Source organism: Platalea leucorodia (genome assembly GCF_965183815.1).
Source record: "Platalea leucorodia genome assembly, chromosome: 7".
NCBI lineage: Eukaryota > Metazoa > Chordata > Aves > Pelecaniformes > Threskiornithidae > Platalea > Platalea leucorodia.
Window position 1 is genome coordinate 36,295,409 of NC_138829.1, and position 21,272 is coordinate 36,316,680.

Genomic DNA, 21,272 nt, shown 5'->3' on the forward strand with positions numbered 1-21,272 from the left:
AAATAAACAGTCGTTGGGGGAGGAGGGAACACACTTGTGTTTTCTTCCTCTATGTACAAGAAACACAGCTGAGCCTGGAGTAGGAATAAAGGCAAGTGCTTTTCATTTAAATTAACCATGACAAGATAAGATACATTTCAATATCAGTGTTTGCTAACATGGCTTTTAAACAGCACTGAGTACTTTAATAGTATCTTTTTTCCTAGCATAAAGCAGCTTGAAGATTAATACAGATGTGATTTTTGTTCGGTAGCTTTGTCAGTTTTAGCAGTATCCCTGCAGTCAGTTTCTGCTATTTAGTCTTTCACAAAGCAAAAGGGAAGTCCCAAAAGAAATAAGAAGGGACTACCACCATTAAAAAAAAAAAAATTGTAAGGGGCTCTGGGTGAACAGAGAACCTGAAGGTACTGTGAGAGCTCTGAAATTCTCCAGGTATCAACTGACAACTTTGAGGCAGGAAGTTCTCAGCGTACCTGAAGCACCACATACTTGTTCTGTAAGACATTCCCGCAAACAGAGCCCTTGTAAGTCATTCAGATTGTTTGTAGGAACAAGAAGACAACACGGAGAAACACTAAGTATTTAAGACTGTACAAATCTATGGTTGTAACTCAATTTTGAGTATTAAGTACTTGACCTAGTAACACAGTAGTATTTGGGCCAGCTGCTGATGTGAGGGAATTTTCTTTTTAAATAAGAGTTTGTTCATGATCTCCACCCCCCAGCGTAGACAAAGTATATGCACACACACAAATTCTATTAGAATCCCGAGTTTAGACCACAAGCAAGCAGTTAGCTTAGCTGCGCAATAAGATTAGCTGCTCTTTTGGGGTATTTTCAAAATACGTGAAAATGTATTCAACTTTTATCTTGTTTATTGTTGCAGAAACAGATTTTATTTGCTAAATGCCTATTAGAAATACGCCTTGCTGTAGTTCCCTGAATAGAGGGACAAGGTCAAGAAGCTTACAGAAAATAGGCAAAGCAAGTTTGCAGACATGACCTGAAAGCCATTCTGATAGCTTCACTGATCAAAGTGCAATTCCATGTTGATTGTTAATAATTCAGGTTTAGTGTATGAGGAAAAAAAGCTGCATAATCTTCACAGCTGCTGGTTTTTGTCCTATGCATTTCAGTTATTTACAGTAAGGTAACAGAAAATCATCTACTACTACTACTATTTCCCTCCATTTGTTTTTACTTATACATGGACATGCAAGCACAATCCAAATTCAAAACAAGACTTTAGAATCACTAAACCGGCAAGTAGTTTCAAATGGACTTTTTTATATATAAAGCATTCATATACTTGATAATGACTGTAAATTGTGGATGGAACATATGTTTACACCACTCTGAACACAAAGCACACATGCTATTGTAATAGGTTGACTAAATTTCAGTCTATAATGGACTTGTAACTTACACGTTTTGAGGAGCATTAAGTGGACTTTGTAGATAAATATATCAAAGTCATCAGTTTCTGATGTTTAAATGTGTGATGACAAATCCCTGTTTGATAAATGCAAGCAAGTTTTATACAACTTAAGTGTACAGATTCTCTTGGAATGCATATGCAATTTTAAAATTGGCTATACTGACAAGTAGATTTATCAGTAACTTGAAAGACTGTTTTGTTGTCTCTTAACAATATGTACACTTTGTAGCTTTAAGAAAATTAAGTTACCTCCCTAGCACCTTTTACTATACAATATTTACACACATAAGAGCACACTCATCTTGACCCTTTACCTAAAGTGCATGTGAAATCTAGGAGGAAATGGAGAAACCTTGGTTAGAACCAGATGATGTTAGGAGCTCTGGAATCCAGTAACTGTTGCACTGGGGTTACTGTACAGTTTCCCTCATAATACAGCCCTCGAGGTTCTACTCAACAATGGTGTCCACTTTGACATGAGAGAAAAATAATCAGCCTTGTCCCGTATCTACTGTATGTGGACAACAAGTTATCCCTTAAGCCAAATAAGGAGGGCTAAGTGTTCCAAGCTGTGGCATGGGACACAAAAATGGAAGCAGTATTCAATGTAAACTCTCTCTAGGCTCATCTATTTTACCTTAACAAAGGTAAGTGTTTGAGCAGCAGGACTTCTAAAGCTCTGAAAGAGGTTTAAAATAATTGTCAGTTTATCTTAACAAAGCCTAAGAATCAAATAATCAAATATCATTAGCTTAACTACTTATTTTAATATTCTTGTCAAACTTTGGAAATAAAGATGATAGTTGACTTCATGATTTTCCTTGGTTTCAGCCACAATGAGAAGGAACTGTTTCTCTTAATGGAATATTTCCATAGTTTTACTTAAATACTCAGCTTCATCAACCACTTGTTTCTACAAACCTGAAAATGGGCCAACTCTGAGGTGACACAGTCTTATTAATAGCTATTTTGTCAGAACACTTGTAGAGTAAGGTGTGCTGCTGGCAGCCAAGTCACCGGGGAATCCACATGGTCTTCATCGTGAACAGAAACTTCAGCAACAATGTCACTCTTTTTAAAAGCAAACCCAGAAGATAGATAGTATTTTCATTGCACAGATAATGCTAAATTACCTTAAAAAGTCAAAGGAATGGATTTATACATTTGGGAATGTATGATTAATATGGAAATGTGTTGAGTAAAGAGTAACATCCTTCAGGCTCTCTCTCCAGTTCACCTGGTAAAGCAGCTTTATCACAACCCCACCTTCAGTCTTACATTCTTCCACAGGAGATTTCCTCTCTTGTCTGCTAGGAGCAGTCTCTGTGTTGTAGGTTGTCAACTACATGGTTTCTTCTCTGGATTGTAAGAGATTCAATTGTTTTATGTGCCTGTTCCAGTTGGATCTTTAAACCTTCATTGTCTGCCTTTAGAATATTTCTTTCCTAAACGAAAAAAAAAATAGACAATGTTATTTTATTTTGAATTTGTTTCAAGACTGTCTGGTTGTACATTCAGGTTGACTGGCATAAATGTCAGTTGGTGTAGCTCTTTTATCAGTGGAACAGAACCAGTAACTTATTTGAACGTTTCCATAGTCACTGGTCTACCCTTTGTGTATACTCTTAAAAGTTTCCAGCAGCTGGTATCTGACAGTCATGTCCACAACCTGCATTTATCCACCCTTTGCTGCTCCTCTCATAACAGCAGAAATCTAGGAGAAACAAGAACACAGCTCACACATTACTCCTCTACTAATGCAGAAATTGATGTCCAATAATCTAACATTAATTTATAACATCAGCTGCTGTTCAGTAATTGAGGTCAGGATCTGCTGAGGGGGCAAGGACAAGCGTACATTGTGGGACTCACATGAATGGGACATTTTAAAGAACCAGTCCTTACAAGGACATCCACGCTTCACATCCTTGTCGATATTGAATGTACTGTTGACTGAAAGAGAAGTGGTCTGGACTGGAAGATTCTTGCTAATTGTCTTAATCTCTGTCTTAACCAATCATCTTTCATAAAAGATGCGCTCACTTTATCAACAGCAAAGGATACTTTGAAAGTTACGCTGATCATTCAAAGATCACACTGCAGTCCTGTTGTTGGACTGTTTCCATGTTGGTCCATCTAAGAATAGTGATAGTAATGAGTAAAGTATGAAAATAAGTCTGCCTTTGTTCCTCATAATAATATCTGGATCCATCCATCAGTTGCACTGTTGATACTGTGACAATCTCTCTAATCTGTCTGGAAAGGTGGTGTTTCTACAAACCTGAATTTGGGCCAAATATGAGGCGACACAGTCTTATGAATAGCTACTCTGTCAGAGTACTTGTAGAGTAACACAAGCCACAGCTGGGCTGATGCAGGTGAAATCTAGCAAGAGGCATCATGTCTCTTCACACAGCAAAATTTCTTGGTGACTTAAAGTTATAAAAAAAAAGAAGGGATTCACTATCAGTTGAACAAAAGCAGAGTTCCCTGCCCTCCCTGCCCCGTATATGCTGTCACATCAGGGAGCAGAGGCCACCAAAAACCAGAAGAACTTCAGGACTATGTTACTCGTTTTATGGAATAACATCCTGTCCTAAGCGACTGGATTATGGTCACATTCTTGCCTGTCACTTTTAAGACTGACAGGGATCAGTGTAATCATAATAAGGCCTTCAAAATTTACTCCCTAAGCCCTATACTAGTACTAAAACTTATGCTTGAAGTGAAGCATTGCTGGAGTTAAAGTAGCTAAGAATTTATGATGCCACTCATGGATTGTTCTGGCAATTAATTACACTGGAGTAAGGTAACACCTTCCCACCCAGCCACTCCCCCACACCCTCCAACCACTTTACAGTGCTGTTGTGTAAAACAGAACTTGTTTCATCACGTATGTACCTGCTCAAGTTCCTGGTATGAGGGTTTACAGCTGTGATGCTCCTCCTTCATTTTCTGGCTGGAGTCCTTGTTTTCCCATTTAACATACGCCTTTCTGCGGCCTAGAATTGGGCTTGGACATGGGGATGGTGGAGCTGCCTGGAGATAAGGATTTTCTGGCATCCTGTGTTCTTTCTTCTCTGTCTGCCTATGAGATACATCACCAGCCAGCAGTACAGGATCAGTCTGTGTACCTTTATGAACCACAGCTGGTTTCAGTCTCACTGAGATTTTCTGAGCTGAGGAACCCATGAGCATAATGGTTCGGTCCTTGCTGTCTTCATTGTGTTCCACTGCTTCTCCATTAGGAAATGTGAACGGTCCTTCCTCTTGTCCTGTAGAATATATATGGTAAATTGAATCAAGATCTTATCCCAGGAAAGGAGAAACAGGAGGCACAGTAATTAAACATGATTTTAATAACTAAACCAACATCTATTCTTTATTGATTTTACATTCATTGCTCTCCAAAATAGGTGTCACTGGAAGTTTCTCAACGTTGTGTGTCTTGGAACAACTCTTTGCCCTGTCTCAGTAACATAAACATGGATCAGTAAGAGGAAAACAGGTGTACTATCAAGGTCAGCTAGAGAAAAACCTCTAGGTGGCTAAGATGTTTTATATAGACCATCGATCTTAGTGAAGGGCTGGAAGATTAAACCTGGGTATTAGTTCAGCGTTATCACAACTTGCAGCTGTAAGATACAACTTACATCATCCACTTTATAAAGGTGAAATAATGACATTTTTAATTTTACACTGCTTTTCTATAGGTCATCCTAAAATACTTTTGCAGTTAAAAGTAAAAATTGATGGACGGGGGAAAAAAAACCCACAATATTAGAAGCAGTGGGCAAAAGATGTGATTGAAGGATTTAAAAAAGACTTGTTTCAGATAGAGTAATTTCTGTTGTTGGGAAAAAGACAAAATGTGTTCAAACACGTGAGGGGAAAGAACAAAGTCAGTCCAGTAGCTGCTGCAGGCTCTGGAGAATTAAATGAGGATATGGATGAGCAGATGAGGCTTACACCTTCAACCTAGACCTGAATTCTCATTCTTCAACGTGACATAACATTGAGAGGTACCACATTCTGACGCAGCGGGTGATGACGGGGCAACATGCTACAGTTCAATCTCCCTATAAGCGTGACATCCCATGAGGTGGTTATTATGCAGTGCTGCAGCCATTGCAGGTGCAATCACAGAGATGCACATGGTCAGTTATCAAGAGAAACGGGCTGCATTGTGCTCCATGTAAGTGCTAGCAGGAAGCCCAGGATGGAATCCAGCAGTATGAATCTTAAATACAACACAAAAGATTGATATCAAAGTGGCGAGAAGTAGATTTGAAGAACATTAGATACAGGCAAAGAGCAGGAGAGAAATTTAAAGAAAGTGAGTACGGAGAGAGTTGGAACATCAAAATAAAAAGAAAAAACAAAACAAAAGTAGCCTGAGGTCTTATTTAAGGACAACACTTCCTCCTTTGGAGGCCTACCTGGTAATACACAATAGGAAAAGTTTATACAGCTTGTTTGGTATGAGGAGAAAAGAACAGAGAGGTGTAGATTTTTCATTTCTGATTAAATGAAAGATGGACTGATGAAGAGGAGTTGTAGATTCAGCTACTGAAGTGGGAAAAATAAACACAATTAGCTCTTGGTTTTCCTAGGATGTGGTTTACCTAGATATGTAAGTGAACTGACTTTATAAACTCCACATTGAAATCTGAGTCAGAATTGTACCAGTGCAGTAGTCAATGTGACAACAATGGTAAAAACTGGAGCGTACCAAGACCTGCTTGTCACAAGGTGAGAGAGTTAAGGAAACCTGTCAGCTGTTCAGTTCGTGGCATCTAGTTCTCATGAGAGTCTGACAGAAGATTTACTCAGTTTTTGTGGAATTTGTGCACCACACAGTAACAAGAGATCTCCCAGAAAGGGAGTCCTTATGTATTCAGACTAGAACTGGAATGGTGTTACTTGGTCCAGGCTCACTTACACCTGGTTCTAGTTTATATGTTGATAAAACACTGCAGCTGACTAACAAAACCTAAAACGATGCTATACAACTCAGTTTTAAAAGAAAAAGGAGCAAAGGAAAGATTATCTAGATCTTTTGATCTTTTTAATGTGATCTTTTCTCACCATGGAATTGCTCTTTGACTCCTACTGGGCAGAGGCTTGAAGCAAGAGCAGATGTTGGGCTGCTGTCTGCAACTGAAGTTTTGGGTCTTCTCTTGCACTCTATCACAACCAGGTCTTTGCATTGCTTGTGACAGTTCATTCCACAGTCTGTGAACACAACAAAGTTTACATGATTCAGTGGCTCTGCTGTAGCATCTAACATCAGCTCTCACACTGTGTTGCCTCCCCAGGAAGCAAGAAAGCTTCTTTGGTGTTCTCTACATGCATTACCTATAACAACATGCATCTGGTAAACAGACCAACGACATCCCTTTGATATATATGCCTAAAACTCCATTTCATTGTGAAAATACAAAATAGCAACATTCAGTTGTAACAGCATTCTGACTGTAGGAGTTGCAGAGAAAGCAGATACCTGTATGAGGAAGAAAACTGCAAAATACACATTGTGAATGTGTTGCACAGTTTTCGTAGTGTGTTGGTGTTTGTGCCCGTTGGAATAGAAGGGCCTGGTCCCAAACCCTCTGGATTCAGTGATGTTTTGCAAAGGGTTAGAGCTATCAGTTATGAGTTCCTTCATCTTTGCATTTCTTCTGGACCATCTGTCTGTCATACTATTCTTGAATCAGTCTTCTCCTCCCTGAGAGGTCAGATTAAATAGGTCCGTAGACACAGCATCTCAGGATGATCAGGTTTTTTGTCATTCACCATCAATTATAGATTAAAATTAACAAAGTATAAAGTATCTTACCTTTGCATCTGTATCCTTGTTTAATGACTCCCCATAGCTGAAATTCAAACAAACAGAAAGACTATGTATTAATATATTTCTCTGCACATTTGATACCTCAAGATATAAATATCCACTTAAAACCTCCACTCACTTCTAATATCTGAACACCTGCAGAATACCTTGGTTTTCTACCCTTTTAATGGTAAGGTCAAACTATGAATTATTTACCTCCTTAGCATAAGGTAAACAGTATTTTATGTGTGTTCCTCAATCACAAACAAAATAGCTTGGGTTAGTGTCTAATGACTACATCAGCAGATCTGACATGCCCCCAGAGAAGTTGTGGAGCTTGAGCTGATGTAGAATTCTATCTCAGCACCCTTGGTTGATCCCAGCTAAACTGAGGATTAATAGGACAGTCAGTTTTACTAAATCTTGCTGTGCTATAGACAGGGGACATTCATGTCTGTACCAGGACATGAGTTCTAACAGCCCCATGGAGTGGAAGGCTCTGGATTTGGAAGTCTTGCCTAAGACTGTGTTTTGTGACACAACCGAACACCACAAGGTAGGAGCCATGTTTAAACAGATAATAGTACTGCCAAGAGGGGTGTAAAAGCTACCTTAAATAGCTACACAGGCAGAAGCCTGGTGTTCTACACAGCTTCACTGATGTTTTATATAGATTCATTTCTGTATAGGACACAGGGCGATTATGAAATAAAAAAAGGCATTATTCCAAACAACGTTAACATAATTTACATAAAAGGTAAGCTTACAAATCCAGCACAGTTGTCGCAGAAAGTAGGCCTCAAGTAAGTGGTCTCTTGGAAGTTGTGAGCAAAGCCAAGTCCTAGTTTGGAATAGATTGAGCTCGCCCTCATAAAGTAAGCTGTTATTTCATCCCTGCTGATCAGACCTTCCCTGAAAATAAACAAGAAAAGTTGCTCGTGAGACATACATTTTTATTAAAAGCGTAAGGAGAATTATATATATATCTTTCTTCACAATTTCTAATGGCAATAGTTTCATGGGCCAAAACCTACAGTGACCTCAGTAATCTTGTCAACTGCTCCCAAAGTCTACAGAAGCTTATCTACACATTTAAAATGCAGCCTGTAAGGATAAATGAAATATCTGCATATGTGATGCAACCTCAAAACTACTTCACAGAAAACCTCTGAATAATCACTATTGTATTTTTCCATGCTTTAAATATGTTAAGAAAAATGTTCTTAATTTAATGAAAATATACATTTGCCAGTTCTCTATTTTTGAGAGACAGGTTCATCTTAGGAAAGTTCTTTAGTAGTATATGCTGAACATCATTCAAAAAAATATTTCTTTTTCTGTTATCTGTTCTTCCTCCTACATCAGCCTGGTTACCACTGCTGCAAGCTCATGAAGATGTCATTCACAACACATTTAGAAGATGCTTTTGTCAGTTATGTTTTCACTTCTACTTGTGGGTGAAGAGGATGATTTTACCACCCTAATGATAGAAATAAAATTTAAGAACAAAAACCCCTTCCCAAAACATATGCTACAAAGTGATAAGCAGAACTAGGTTAAAAGAGATTTGCATGTACTCACCAGTCCTTAGCCATTACACAAAATGAGAACGGAAAACTGGCGGCTATCTTTTCAAATTCTTCCTGGGAAATGTATCCATCCTGATCATGGTCATAATTTTTGAAGACAGACTGTGCAAGGCAATAGTAGAATAGTTTATAATGAGGATGGGCTGAATTACCACTTTAGAAAGTCTCCACAATATTTATGGATTTCCTCTCCCAGTATCTATTAAACAGTGCAACAGTTTAACTGCTTTTTTTTGGCTTGAGACTAAAGCAGCATTATTATTTCCTGATTTGTAGCAAAATACAGATAAGTCAACATAGCCTGGACTAAATGCTTCACTACACAATGACAGCTCTTTTTTAGTTTCACTTTAAGATCATTATGTCCAGGCCTACATATACAGCTTGAACTAATGCTCTCAATTAGTGCTCTCAGCGATGATCCCTGTAGCCAAATCAGTGTAGCTGCCTAGCTTATTTCATCAGGTCAATGTTATGTGAAAAGTAGTTAGATGACAGAATTGTCATGTGGACGCCTATTTCCACTTGTGAAACAACATTACCGTTTGTCTCTGGCCCTAAGGCAAGGAGCACACCTATGCCAAGTTTAGAAATACATTCCAAAACAGTGTATCAAAGGATACCTAGCAATATGAGCAGTGTTTAGAAAGAAAAGAAATGAAGCAGGGATGTAAAGACAAACTCTTTACCTCTCTCTCTCTCTGTCAGTTTTGGAATCGATCACCTGAGCTTACTTGATGATTTTCAGTAAAACGGGTGACCCAAAAGACAGAGAAACAGCAATGGCTGCTAGTAACAAAGCCGTTGAGAGGCCCACTTTCAGACTCCACCAATAACATGATCTTGGAGTCCCTGGTAGAAATGGACTCCCTGGCTCCTTGGAAGAATGACTCTGGAAGCATACGAACCAGCATTCACACTCCCCGCTGGCTCCTTAGCCATTTAAGGAATTTCCTTCCATGCCTCACGGGCCGCCGCCGCTATTTACAGCTAGGCAGAAATATCTGTTTGCGAGGAGAGAGGCGCTTACAAACTCAGCACAGCTTTGAATGTGTCCAGTATTTTTTCCCTTCTTTGTAGCTTCTCATACCTAGAGATTAAGGCTAAGACTGATATGTAAGGTAAATGGGCCAACCATACTTACATCTACCATCCTCTGAACATGTTTGCTGATGGTTTTTGGATCAGGTTTTGGGGCTACTCCTGAGGCCCAGTCTGCAACTACTGGTGGTCTGGAGGGTGTCAAAGGCTGGAATAAATTGAACAGAAATGGCCTGTTGGACCCAACATCATGCTTCTGATAATTACATGGTACTTCAGAGGAAGCTCTTCCCTGAACTGTCCAGAACAGTGGTCATTCCTTAAATTGTCACAGTTCACCGGCAGCCCTATAAATTTACCATCTTTTCCATATTTATAAAACAGGAACAAAACTAGAATATAACACTCATGGGTTTCATCATCTGAATCACATAAGAATTCTTCATTTAAAAGAATCAGTATCAGTTGCCAAGATTGAACGTGATGTCATGTCTCTACACAAGTAACTTCATTTGTGTTTGTGTTCATATTATAAAACCTGATATGGTGTCAACTCTCCTATATATTCTAGCTTAGGCTTCATCATCAACCAAACAATTTATGCTTTAACAGATTTTGCTCAGTCTATAAAGCTAAAATGTTTTCGATTTAGCATAAAAAAATAAAATAAAAAATAAAAAATAATAAAAAATAATAAAAAATAATAAAAAATAATAAAAAATAAAATAAAATAAATGCAAGGGATAAAAGTTACATTACTCATGAAAAAAAAAAAAAAATCTTTTTGTTAAGAATCTGGAGAGGCCCTTACGGCAGCTCGGTGACTTCGTGGCTCTCGTGCATATGAAAGCTCATAAATTTCATCTTCTGTGTAGTAGAGATCAAGGGACAGCTGAAAACAAACACAACATCAGTTTAATCCCAAAACTGTTGCTACTATTTGATATACTTGTTCCTGGCATGCATTAATATTTTTTGGTGGATTAATTTTTAGTTTAGGTTGCACCTAGAAAAAATGCACTTGAGCTGCACAAGTGTTCACAGTGATTTGAAATGGGTACATTTCTAAATTCCAGACTGTTATTGCCATTATCTGGAAATCTGTAACATTACACAGCTACAGTCATTAGCACAGCAAGTGACTGTAGGCATAACTAGCAGTCAGTTAATAAGTAACCTGAAAAAAAACTGTTAGTCCCTTAATATTCAAGCAGTTGATCGTGCAGCTAAGCACAAAAGTACCATTCCAATGAAACTGTCCCTCAACTCAAATTCTCAGAAAACTCTTGTTTAAACATGTCATGTTTATCCAATCCAGCTGTGACCCCCTTGAACTAAGAAGTATATGATGAGGATAAAAGATGGACTTGCATATATTTAGTGAGAACCTTTAGCTGCCAACAGCAGTTATGTAAAGCGAGAAACATTACACCTGGGTAAATAAAAGAATTTGAAAAAATTATCAAATTTATACCTTTGCTTTTGCATGTGTCCTAGAAAACAGTATAACAAATATTTTATTGACTGGAAACAAATTTTAAGCTAAGATTGAAGACTAGTAACATGACACTTTTTGAATATTTACAGGAAAATATTCACACCAGACATGATTAAATAGAAAAGCCACACATAAATGTGTTACAAGCCTCAATCTATGGCAAGTCCAAAGAAAATATAAATTTGTTACAGAAAGTCAAGATTGTGGCAGGCATATGTATATAAACTAAGCAACCAAAATATGCTATTTTATGCAATGTATAACCTTACTCAAATTGCACATATGCAATAACTTTCTTGTAAACAACTGCAAGAATTACTGTTGTAGTCATAATAGTGAATAATTTTAGATCCTTGGGGAAATCTTAAAGTAGTTTCTGAGACTCAAAAAACAAAAGTCCAAATGCTACGATACTTCCATGAATTATTGACTTATGTATGTAATTACTAGTACTTCTTCAAACTGATTTGCCTGCTATTGGGAAAGCATATGACTAACGGGAACAGCAGAAGGAGAAAGACTGTTGGAAAAATCAGGGAACAAACAGGAAAATTATGTGCCTTAGAATATTAGCAGATTAGAAGCTCCTGCTTTGAAATGAAGTATTTCTTTTAATTTATGTCCTGTCATATATAGCTGCATGAAATTGTGGCCAAATTTCTACATATTTGCAATAGCCATTTTTATAAAACATTACTTAAAAAAAAGGTGGGGAGACTTAATAATTCAAGACAAAACATTTAAAACATTTAGCAGGAAGAAATTCACCACTCTATGTAGCTCTATTTCAGGCCCTGAGCAGATGTGCTTAATTTCACACACGAGCGCTCTCAGAAAGAACAAATAACCTCAAGCACAGAAGCATTTTTATCTATTAACTTTTTCCTGAAACAGGGCTTGTAACCAGAAAGTAGAAGCAGCCTATCTAGTTTTTCCAAGCTGAGGTACTTAAGGCCAAACAAAACTGAGAAACATGAAAGGTAGATTTACTCTTTTAACAAAAGGTAGTATTTTAACTTACTAGGAGAAGCTAAAAACTATTGTTGTGACATACGTTCTAGGTAGTATCAATTTTGTTAGTAAAAAGGCACTGCCTAGATATGACTGGAAGAGTAATACAACAACTATATTTAACTAACATTTATGTCGGACAGTTTTTTTAGTTTGACCAGAAGAAACTTGGCTAGAAATGTGGTATGCTTAACTCTATGCATCTTGAGGAACTGAACTTTTATGTGAAAGTTTGTGTGTTCAACACAAGCAAGCTTTGTATGCAATCTTCTGCCTCCAAGGTGCATCTAAGGAAGTTTTGTACCTTTCTCCCTATTTGGGCTTAATCAGCAGAGGATTCAGAGTGCTTCCTTAGTGAAGCAGAAACAAACATTTCCTTCCTTTAGAGAAATAATTAGAAGCATACTGCTGAACTGACATTTCTACCCTTGCTGCCAGATAAATCAGTATCACTAACTTTTTCTCTTCTTCTATAATTGTACATTTCCTTAAGGAAAATAAAAATCTTACAATATTATGTATTTATAATTAATGGAATTCTCTACTTAGTTGTTTGAGAGGTATATGAAATTATTTTTAAAATGGAGGTATTTATCTCATCTAACAGACTTACTGTAAGCAAATGAACAAGGTCCATATTAGCCTCCAGGGGAAGTGGCATTTCCTGGAGTTGTATCAGCTCATTTATGTGGTTATACAGAGAGTATAGTTTGTATATGTTAATTTTTTTGTCCTCTAAGTAGTCTGGCATGCCCTCATAAAGTGATATCAAGTCTTTCAGGTGGACCCCAAGGATTGGGATCTTAAAGTTACTGCACTCGTTATAGGCACGTCGGTAACTATCATAATTTCTGTAAGACGAAAGCAGTTCTGTCATTTCATTAAAAACCTAAAAATAAAAAGAAAACAAAAAATCAAAATTGGTTACTGTTTTTGTTCTGGTCATACAGCACAAGAATTTCCCATATTATTGTTAAGGGGTTTACTCACAATGACTCTTGAAACGGATTTTTAAACTTTAGGCTGAAAATGAAACCTAGGTATTCACCTCACCTAATTTAACTGTCTATAATATATAATTATGGATAGTTAATCTATAGCCTAATCTATAATGCCAGTCTTCCTACATTCCTTATTTAGTCAATGAAAAGAAATAGGATCCTCTCAAATCAAGGGGATGTGTATGCAGTTAATGCATAAGCACAGCACAAGCTCTCTGACCTTCATAAAAGCAAGCATCTTCACGTTAAAATGTGGAATGCACTTCTCTGGCTTCCAGGTCACCAGCTGGAATTGGAAAGTCCTGCCAGAGAAACCCTACGCTGTGCTATGGTCCCACCACAGCATGACCAGAACTCTTACTACAGTTCAAGGTGGCACATCTGTGTTTTTAAGAAAACTTTTCTTCCATGAAAATGAAGAAGAAACAATATATTGGACTTGTTGTAAAGGCCAAATAAATCTTAAGTCTAGCAGTATAAATATTTTTCTTGTTTAAGACTATACAGGTACAAAGCTGACTCTTAACATTATAAAGTCAATGGACCAATGTTTTCTTGTGGAAGTTCCTGTCTAACCACTTGATTTTTAACCTTCACAAACTGTTCATTATAGTTAAACTTTAAAGTATGTTCTCAAGTCACTAATTACCAGCCTTTATTTTCCTGCTTTCTATTAGCGCTTGTATACAATTTCTTGATGGAAAAAGTTATTCAAATGATGGACACATATGCAGTCCACTCCTCACAATGACAAAATTTGTAAAACATCATGCTTCTAAAATAAATGTGGTAACTGGTTTTATAGATCCTGAGAGCTGCAGCCATTATCAGTGGGAGGTCATATTTCTGGTTTATACTCCAGGTATGCACTATACATTCAAGCTGTTCAAATAAATTGTGATCAAAACAGTTTCATTAGATACCTATATGAAATCTTTCAGGCCCCAAATGTGATAAAATAATAAAGCATATTAGTCTCCTAAGAAGTAATTTAAGAAGCCATCTCATTGCTAAAAAATAGGCTTTCCTTCACAGTTTTAGTAGCCAGAATCTCAGCCAAAAATATATCCATCTGTATTTCACAAGAATTTAATTGGAAATTACAACTGATTCCTAACATTCCACTCTATTATAATGTGTATGTATTAGGGCTAAGTTTGTTCAAGTCTGAACTAGATAAAATCTGTAACAGGGAAAGATCAGATGAACAAAACTGGTCCTTTCAGTTTTAAACTCAAAGTGCAGAGGTCTGTGCTAGCATTTCATAGATTCAGCATGGTCAATGTTGCTATGGATGACAATAGTTTTGTTCTCGAATGTTCTAGAATCCAATTATCTGCTTTCATGTTTGAATGCAATTCTGTACTACTGCATATAAATGAAAATGCAGCTTGTCACATCTGAGTATTAAAAGAGAAACTTTAGAGAAGCTATACAAATCTTGAAGAAAGGTGGGGTTAGAAGTGTAGGAGTAACTGGTGTTGTAGAGATGAAATGGCAAAGAAAAACCCTCCAAAATCAAAGGAATTCTTCCTTTTTCTTTTTTTCTGTCTTTCTCCCCTTCTTATCTAATGAAGTAAGTTTGTTTTTTGTGTGTGCAGTGACAAAGAAGTTATAAGTTATCTTATTGGTAAAACTTAGAGGAGCAATACCAACCTTAATTACATCATGAGGAACACAGGAGCTTGTTTCCTTGAGTCTGGAAATGGAACTGTGACAGAGACCGCCTATCACTGCCATTAGCGTATTGAAATTCTGCAGCTGGTGGAGCTTCTGTGTTGACATACAAACAATCAGTATTTATTATGTAAAGGTTCAAGTTGTTCAATATGCACATTCAAATTCTACATTTCCTCTGAAGTCTTACAAGTTTTGTGCCACTAGACATTTGACTTCATTCATTTTGGTAATGAGCTGTGATTTTTTTCTTCACAGAGAGAGTGGTTAGGCATTGGAACAGGCTGCCCAGGGAAGTGGTGCAATCACAGTCCCTGGAAGCATTCAAAAAATGTGTGGATGTGGTGCTTAGGGACATGGTTTAGAGGTGGACCAGGCAGTTAGGTTAACAGGTTGGGCTTGATCTCAGAGGTCCTTTCCAACCTTAACAATTCTATGGTTCTATACTTATGGCCAAAGGCATGATAGTGGGTCATGCTTTGGAAAGGTAGGCAGTCACAGCTTGGAATCTTACTAGCTGATTCAAAAGCAAGTCTAGCTTTTCAGTGAAAACAATTTCTTCAGAATAGATACAAGAAAGTCATGGTGCCATGACACTGTAATATCTGAATACTTGGTATGAAACCACAGCATACTTGTGTAGGCATGCTGTATGTATGAACCAGGAGACCAGTGCCAACACTCCCAGCTGACCCTACAGTAGTAGCATGGGAAGAGAAACTAAAGGGCTGTAGCAGCAAAAGACAAAATAAACACCACACATGTCAAAATTTAACTGACCTGTGCAACATGAATGAACTTGATGAACACTTCAGCCCGAAGCTGTGGTGTTGGTCTGCTAAGAACCATTAGCTGCACCCACTGAGAGATACCATTGCAAAGAGCAATTGATCTTTCCATTGTTGGATTCTCTTTCACACAACTATTCACAATGTAGTTCTGATAATCTGAGAACTTAAAAAAAAAGTGTAAATGAACACTCATCTACAGTTTCATACACCTCATGATCTGTGTGCAGATACAGGTCTGCTTTTCAAATGAAATATACAAGATATATTTTACACCTCAAATACCCATAAGACTGAAATCTCTCCCTTGTAAAAGCTTTGTTCAGTTCAGAGCAGAAGGCTTGCACTAATTGAATTAACTGAAAGCATCTTTTTCCCTTAATGTGTATCACATCATTTGCATCACATATATCTCAGGAGCCTTGGCTCTTATAAACCCTAGGATGAGTATAATTGGGGCTTTCCTCCCAGCCTCAGTAGCTCCATAGATTCATTGAATCTAGGCTTCTACAGGGAAGGTTAAACTGAATGTAAAGTGTAATCTAGCAACTCAGTGATAGTTTAAGGAAGTTTAAGGAAGTTAAGCGTTCCGTTTATGTAGCTAGGACACACTTCTGAATTAAGCTACAGTAATAAAAAAAAGCAAGTTCAATAAGATTAATATAAAACTGAGATAAGACCATTAAGAATGAGGGCTACAGATTCCTTAATATTTTTAATACAGCTTGTGAGATTCTCTTATTTAACCAAAGTGATCTAAAATTTTTCAGTAGACACCAGTATGTGACAAAGATTTTTTTTTTTAAGCCATTCCTCCCATTAAGATCAAAGAGAAGCAATCATTTGGTTTTGTTGATGCAATGTTTATCCATTCTTTTGATTTGTCCATTAATAAGAATACACAAGAATTTGAATCATCAGAAAATGTGACACAGGATTTATACATCCATTCTTTACTATGACCACTAATACTAACATCTTACCAAAAACATTCATAGCTGTAATAGACACATATTCCTTTCTTAAGGCCACAGAAATATGCTGAATGGAATTGATGCTCAATAAAAGGTCATAAATTGTCAGGCTGCTGTTTGTTTCTTGCTCCCCCTCTCACTTTCTCTCCACTTTTTAAATTTTTTTCCATCCATTTAGTAAGAACTATTAACACTTTAAAAAGCAGATATGACAGCAGACGTGTCTGGATTAGCCCCCTTATTAAATTAGAAATGGAAGAAATATTAACAGTAATAAGTAGAGCTGTCTCTGAGATTACATAGTACTTACTTACAATTATTGTTTGAATTTTGAACTCCAGCCAGATTTGGCTGGATCTTGAAATTTAAGCAACTACTCTATACAGATAGATAATTTTTCAATTTCTGACTACATAATTACGGACTTCATAACAGTTTCAGTGCAATTATGAATCAGTTTGATTAGTTTATATTTTGTTCTCAGCAGCTCTCTCCTTCAGAAAATACTTTTTTTAAATGCTGAACAAATTTATATCTAACATACTACTTAATGTTTCGAAATAATTTTGGAGCAAGAGTTTATTAACGAAGTCAGCTGTAACAAGATTGTTAGTGGCAGATATGGTAGAGAAGTCCAGGTACTTAAATAATGCAGGAGTCTGATACTGCAATGACTAACTTACGAGCCTCAACAGGAAAGCAGAATCCAGATTCTTTTTATTTTATAACTATAAATTAAAATGGTTTCCAAACACCAGCATACCTGCAGTCATTACTCTGTGAACACCACTCCCTCCATTTTTCTTTGCTGCAAGATACATGGTGCCTTATGGAAGATTTTTGCTGTGTGCTGTATATAATCAGGGGATCAAGTATTCCTTTCTGACTTTCAAATTACCGAACCTATGAATAGTTATTCCAGTAACTGATAACACAGCAGGTCATTTGCAGCCTTCCTCCCAGTATATGCTGCCATGTTAGAATAACAAAAGGATTCTGTGGCTTAGCGTATCATGAACACATTCTGCAAAGGGTTAATGAATATAGCTATTTATTAATTACACATTATTTTCTGATCTGAGGTTTCGGTAAACTCAATTTATACCAAAACATATGCAAGGACCCTGCATATAAAATGCATACAAGTGTGTAACTGCTGGAACTCTATGACATATCTGACACTCTGACTGCAATCATATTTGTTATGCTCATTAATCATTATTTACTTTATGTCTGCACAGAGCTTGAAAATGTTAAGAGTTATATAAGCTTTGCATATTATTACTGCCTACAGGCAGCAATCTGTGCATGACTTTGGTTCTATAGCTTTTTGAATTTAACACAAAGCATGAAGAGTCATGTACTGTCAGCTCAAAATAAAGTACACTAACACACGACTGTGAAATCTTCCACAATCTATTGAGAGCTCCTTTCCTTGCAAGACTTCATCTTCAAATTGTAGTGCTTCAAAGAAAAACCACTAAATAACCAAAACAAACAAAAACCCCTAAAAAGCCCACTTTGCTTTCACTGTTATCATCACACTGACTTTGCAACCATCTTAGATTTCAGTCTCTAATGTCCACTTTTCTTTTCCATGTGTGAACTGTATCAAGTTTGAATAGAAGTAATGTTATAGCAATACTAGGACGCAAGTGAAGCCAAGATGCGTAGGGAAGTTAGCATCTTATCAGCTACCAACATAGCTGAGAAAAATCAAATTAAAGAAAACATAAATGAGAAATCCTTAAGAATTGTTTGGGTACTTGAAAGCTTGTCTAATAAAATATTTTAAACCCCCCTTACATTAAAAAATGGCATGTTCTCAAATGTCTTCTTATCCTTAGTCTTTATTTTGTTATGCACAATCAAAAATGGCAAGCAGAGTCCAGCGGACACCTCCTATACAGACAGTCCATTAATGACTGCACAAGAATGCTGCACTGTTTCCTACAGCCACAGGAGGTTAGCATTCTAGGAAAATATTCCAAGTTTCCTTCATCCTATTTCAGCATGATTACTGATTTGAGTCAAAGGAGGCTGCTTGTTCCTGTGCCCAATGCCACTGCTTGTTCTAACAAAAAGAGATTATTTGGAAGAAGATCAAATGGTTTACTGCTCTTCCTTCCAACTGACCTTGCCCCAACTCTGTTCCACAGTTGCTTAAAAGGTTCACTCTCCCTCTCTCAAATGACTGCAGCAAAAGGGTATGTACTCCGAATAAGTACCACTGGCCACCTTCAACACTAGTAAAACAAAAAGTCTGGACATAGATTCAGCTTGTCCAACAGCTTGCACTGCAGCGTTAATCTTGTAATACTACCCCTCTCCCATCTTTCCTACGTCCTTCCCATCTTTGTTTAAAATAAATAAATAAATAAATATCACTTACTGATATTCTTCTGAAAGACTTAAATTCAAGATAGGTAAGGTGGTCTGACAGCTCCTCTGGCTCAAGGTGATCAAAAAGAAGCGAGACTTTCCGTTTCTTACTGGTGTTGGCCTTTACACGCTGTGTCAGCTTTCTAGACCAATCCCTAGAATTTCTTTTAGACAAATTTTAAAACAGAATTACCCTGAGTTATTTTCTGAAGAGCAAACTTTTCCTCTCTCCCTAATAGAAAAATAAGATTGTTTTCATGCCTTACTGCAATAAAAGGTGAATTATTTTAATTTCTAAACAGCAAGCTCCTTTCACGCATTAGAGATTATATGATGAAACATTGTTGTTAGTCTTTAAGTATTATATTGATGTAGCACGTAAGTACAACTATATTACTAAACAGCATGAGATTATATATTGCACTTCCAGAATTGCTGTCCATAACTTTGTCTTCATTGAACACATCCAGTACTCCTCCATTTAATAGTTCTTACAGATTTCCTTGACCAGCTTCCGAGTAGGAACTGTCCCCCTATGCTATTCACCCATGTGGTAATGAAATTTAATTGTATTTGAAAAACTGAAATATCCTCTTTCATAATCAGATATAAAATGTATGCCAAATTCTGGTCTGCTTTTGCCTGTGCATTTCCAACCAAAGTATGAATTGACAGTGCTATACAGTTCCACAGAACTATCTTACACTCATATAACAAGGAAGGTTGTCTTCCCAAGAAGGAACTATGTGATGTATAGCTGTAGGATTTATTCTTGACAGGACAAGTAATTTCATAACTAAAATCACATAAAATAGTATCAAGAGTTTGACAATGCAATAAACTATATCTTCTCACTTACCTTTGGTGTTAAAAATACAAACACACTTTTTTAACCTCATCTGTTACTCAATCAAAATGCATTCTCCTTTCTCACCGACTTCAAGTGATCTTTCAAAATCATTAGGCCTCTACACATTTTCTAAGTTCCCCGCATACAGTAAAATTTATCTAGCATAGAGAATCAGCACAAAGTCTACACAGCAGTTAAATTCAACCTAAGCCATTCTCAAAAGGCATTCTGCTCCTCTACATAATATATATTTCATCTATAATGATGTATAAACTCTTCTAAGAATAGATAATATGACTTATTCAAATTAACCCATTATAGGACCATTATCCTGCTATACTGGAGAGACGTTATATTTGAATAAAGGAAATTCAGAGAAAAAGTTTGTTTTCCGAGCATATTGAAACTTTGGCACTCACATTTGAGTTGTGTCAATTAGACGACAGTGTAACTCCTCACCATTAGCTTTAACCAGTTCTTGAAATTCCTCCATAGTTGTGGATAGTTTAGAGTCCATTTTGAACATAACCCAGAACTCTGTAATCCAATACCTATTGCACATTGAAAATACAGAAACACAAAAATAAAGGTTTTGCTCTAACATCAGTAAGGCTGAAATTTAGATTGTATTGTAGTTGTATTTCTTCTTGATCAAGTTCAAGGGATAAATCTTGCTTTTAGATGCTTTTCCTAGGCTATGTTGATTTTATCAAAAATCAAAATTTCGAGATTAAAAACGAATTAGAAACTACCTGGCTTAATGCTGTAGAGAACTATACTACATATATGCATGCAATAAATTCAATATTAAAATTTCTAGTTTCACATTAAATCCAGATAATATACATGCTCTTTTTTTCTTCATGAACTTCTAGATAATTTTATATATTCCTTTAAAACTTGGAATTATTTGGTCTGGACATCAAAAAAATGCACTATGCTAGTCAGAATTTTATCCATTAACTGAAGAAAAATTTACTAATTAAATATATTTAATAGTTTACAGGTGATTCAGTCTCATATGCATAAAATATTTTCAGAGAACTACACTTTTCTATGTTAGACATTCAAATTGTCTCAGTCATATATTTTATATTTCAATTCCTATATGTGACTTGTCACCCATTGCGGTGGGTTGACCCTGGCCAGCAACTAAGTACCCACCCCCGTGCTCGTTCACTCCTCCCCCC

At 36.7% G+C, this 21,272-nt stretch overlaps 1 protein-coding gene across 2 annotated transcripts in view; it reads right to left on the bottom strand.

The window, feature by feature from the left end:
- Positions 1 to 832: 832 nt before the first annotated feature.
- Positions 833 to 21,272, bottom strand: part of RASGRP1 (RAS guanyl releasing protein 1) — a 43,242-nt gene continuing 22,802 nt past the window's right edge. Inside the window, exons 5-17 of one of the 2 annotated variants that reach the window (XM_082317962.1) lie at positions 20,502 to 20,633; positions 19,243 to 19,396; positions 15,869 to 16,042; positions 15,068 to 15,184; positions 13,024 to 13,299; positions 10,713 to 10,793; positions 10,005 to 10,109; positions 8,853 to 8,962; positions 8,039 to 8,183; positions 7,278 to 7,314; positions 6,527 to 6,673; positions 4,340 to 4,713; positions 833 to 2,883 (exon numbers count right to left, since the gene is read on the bottom strand). In XM_082317962.1, the coding sequence (XP_082174088.1) occupies positions 2,749 to 2,883; positions 4,340 to 4,713; positions 6,527 to 6,673; positions 7,278 to 7,314; positions 8,039 to 8,183; positions 8,853 to 8,962; positions 10,005 to 10,109; positions 10,713 to 10,793; positions 13,024 to 13,299; positions 15,068 to 15,184; positions 15,869 to 16,042; positions 19,243 to 19,396; positions 20,502 to 20,633 (1,987 nt within the window). In that variant the 3' untranslated portion in view covers positions 833 to 2,748. The remainder of the gene's footprint in view (positions 2,884 to 4,339; positions 4,714 to 6,526; positions 6,674 to 7,277; positions 7,315 to 8,038; positions 8,184 to 8,852; positions 8,963 to 10,004; positions 10,110 to 10,712; positions 10,794 to 13,023; positions 13,300 to 15,067; positions 15,185 to 15,868; positions 16,043 to 19,242; positions 19,397 to 20,501; positions 20,634 to 21,272) is intronic. The other variant, XM_082317963.1, reaches the window with a different exon arrangement.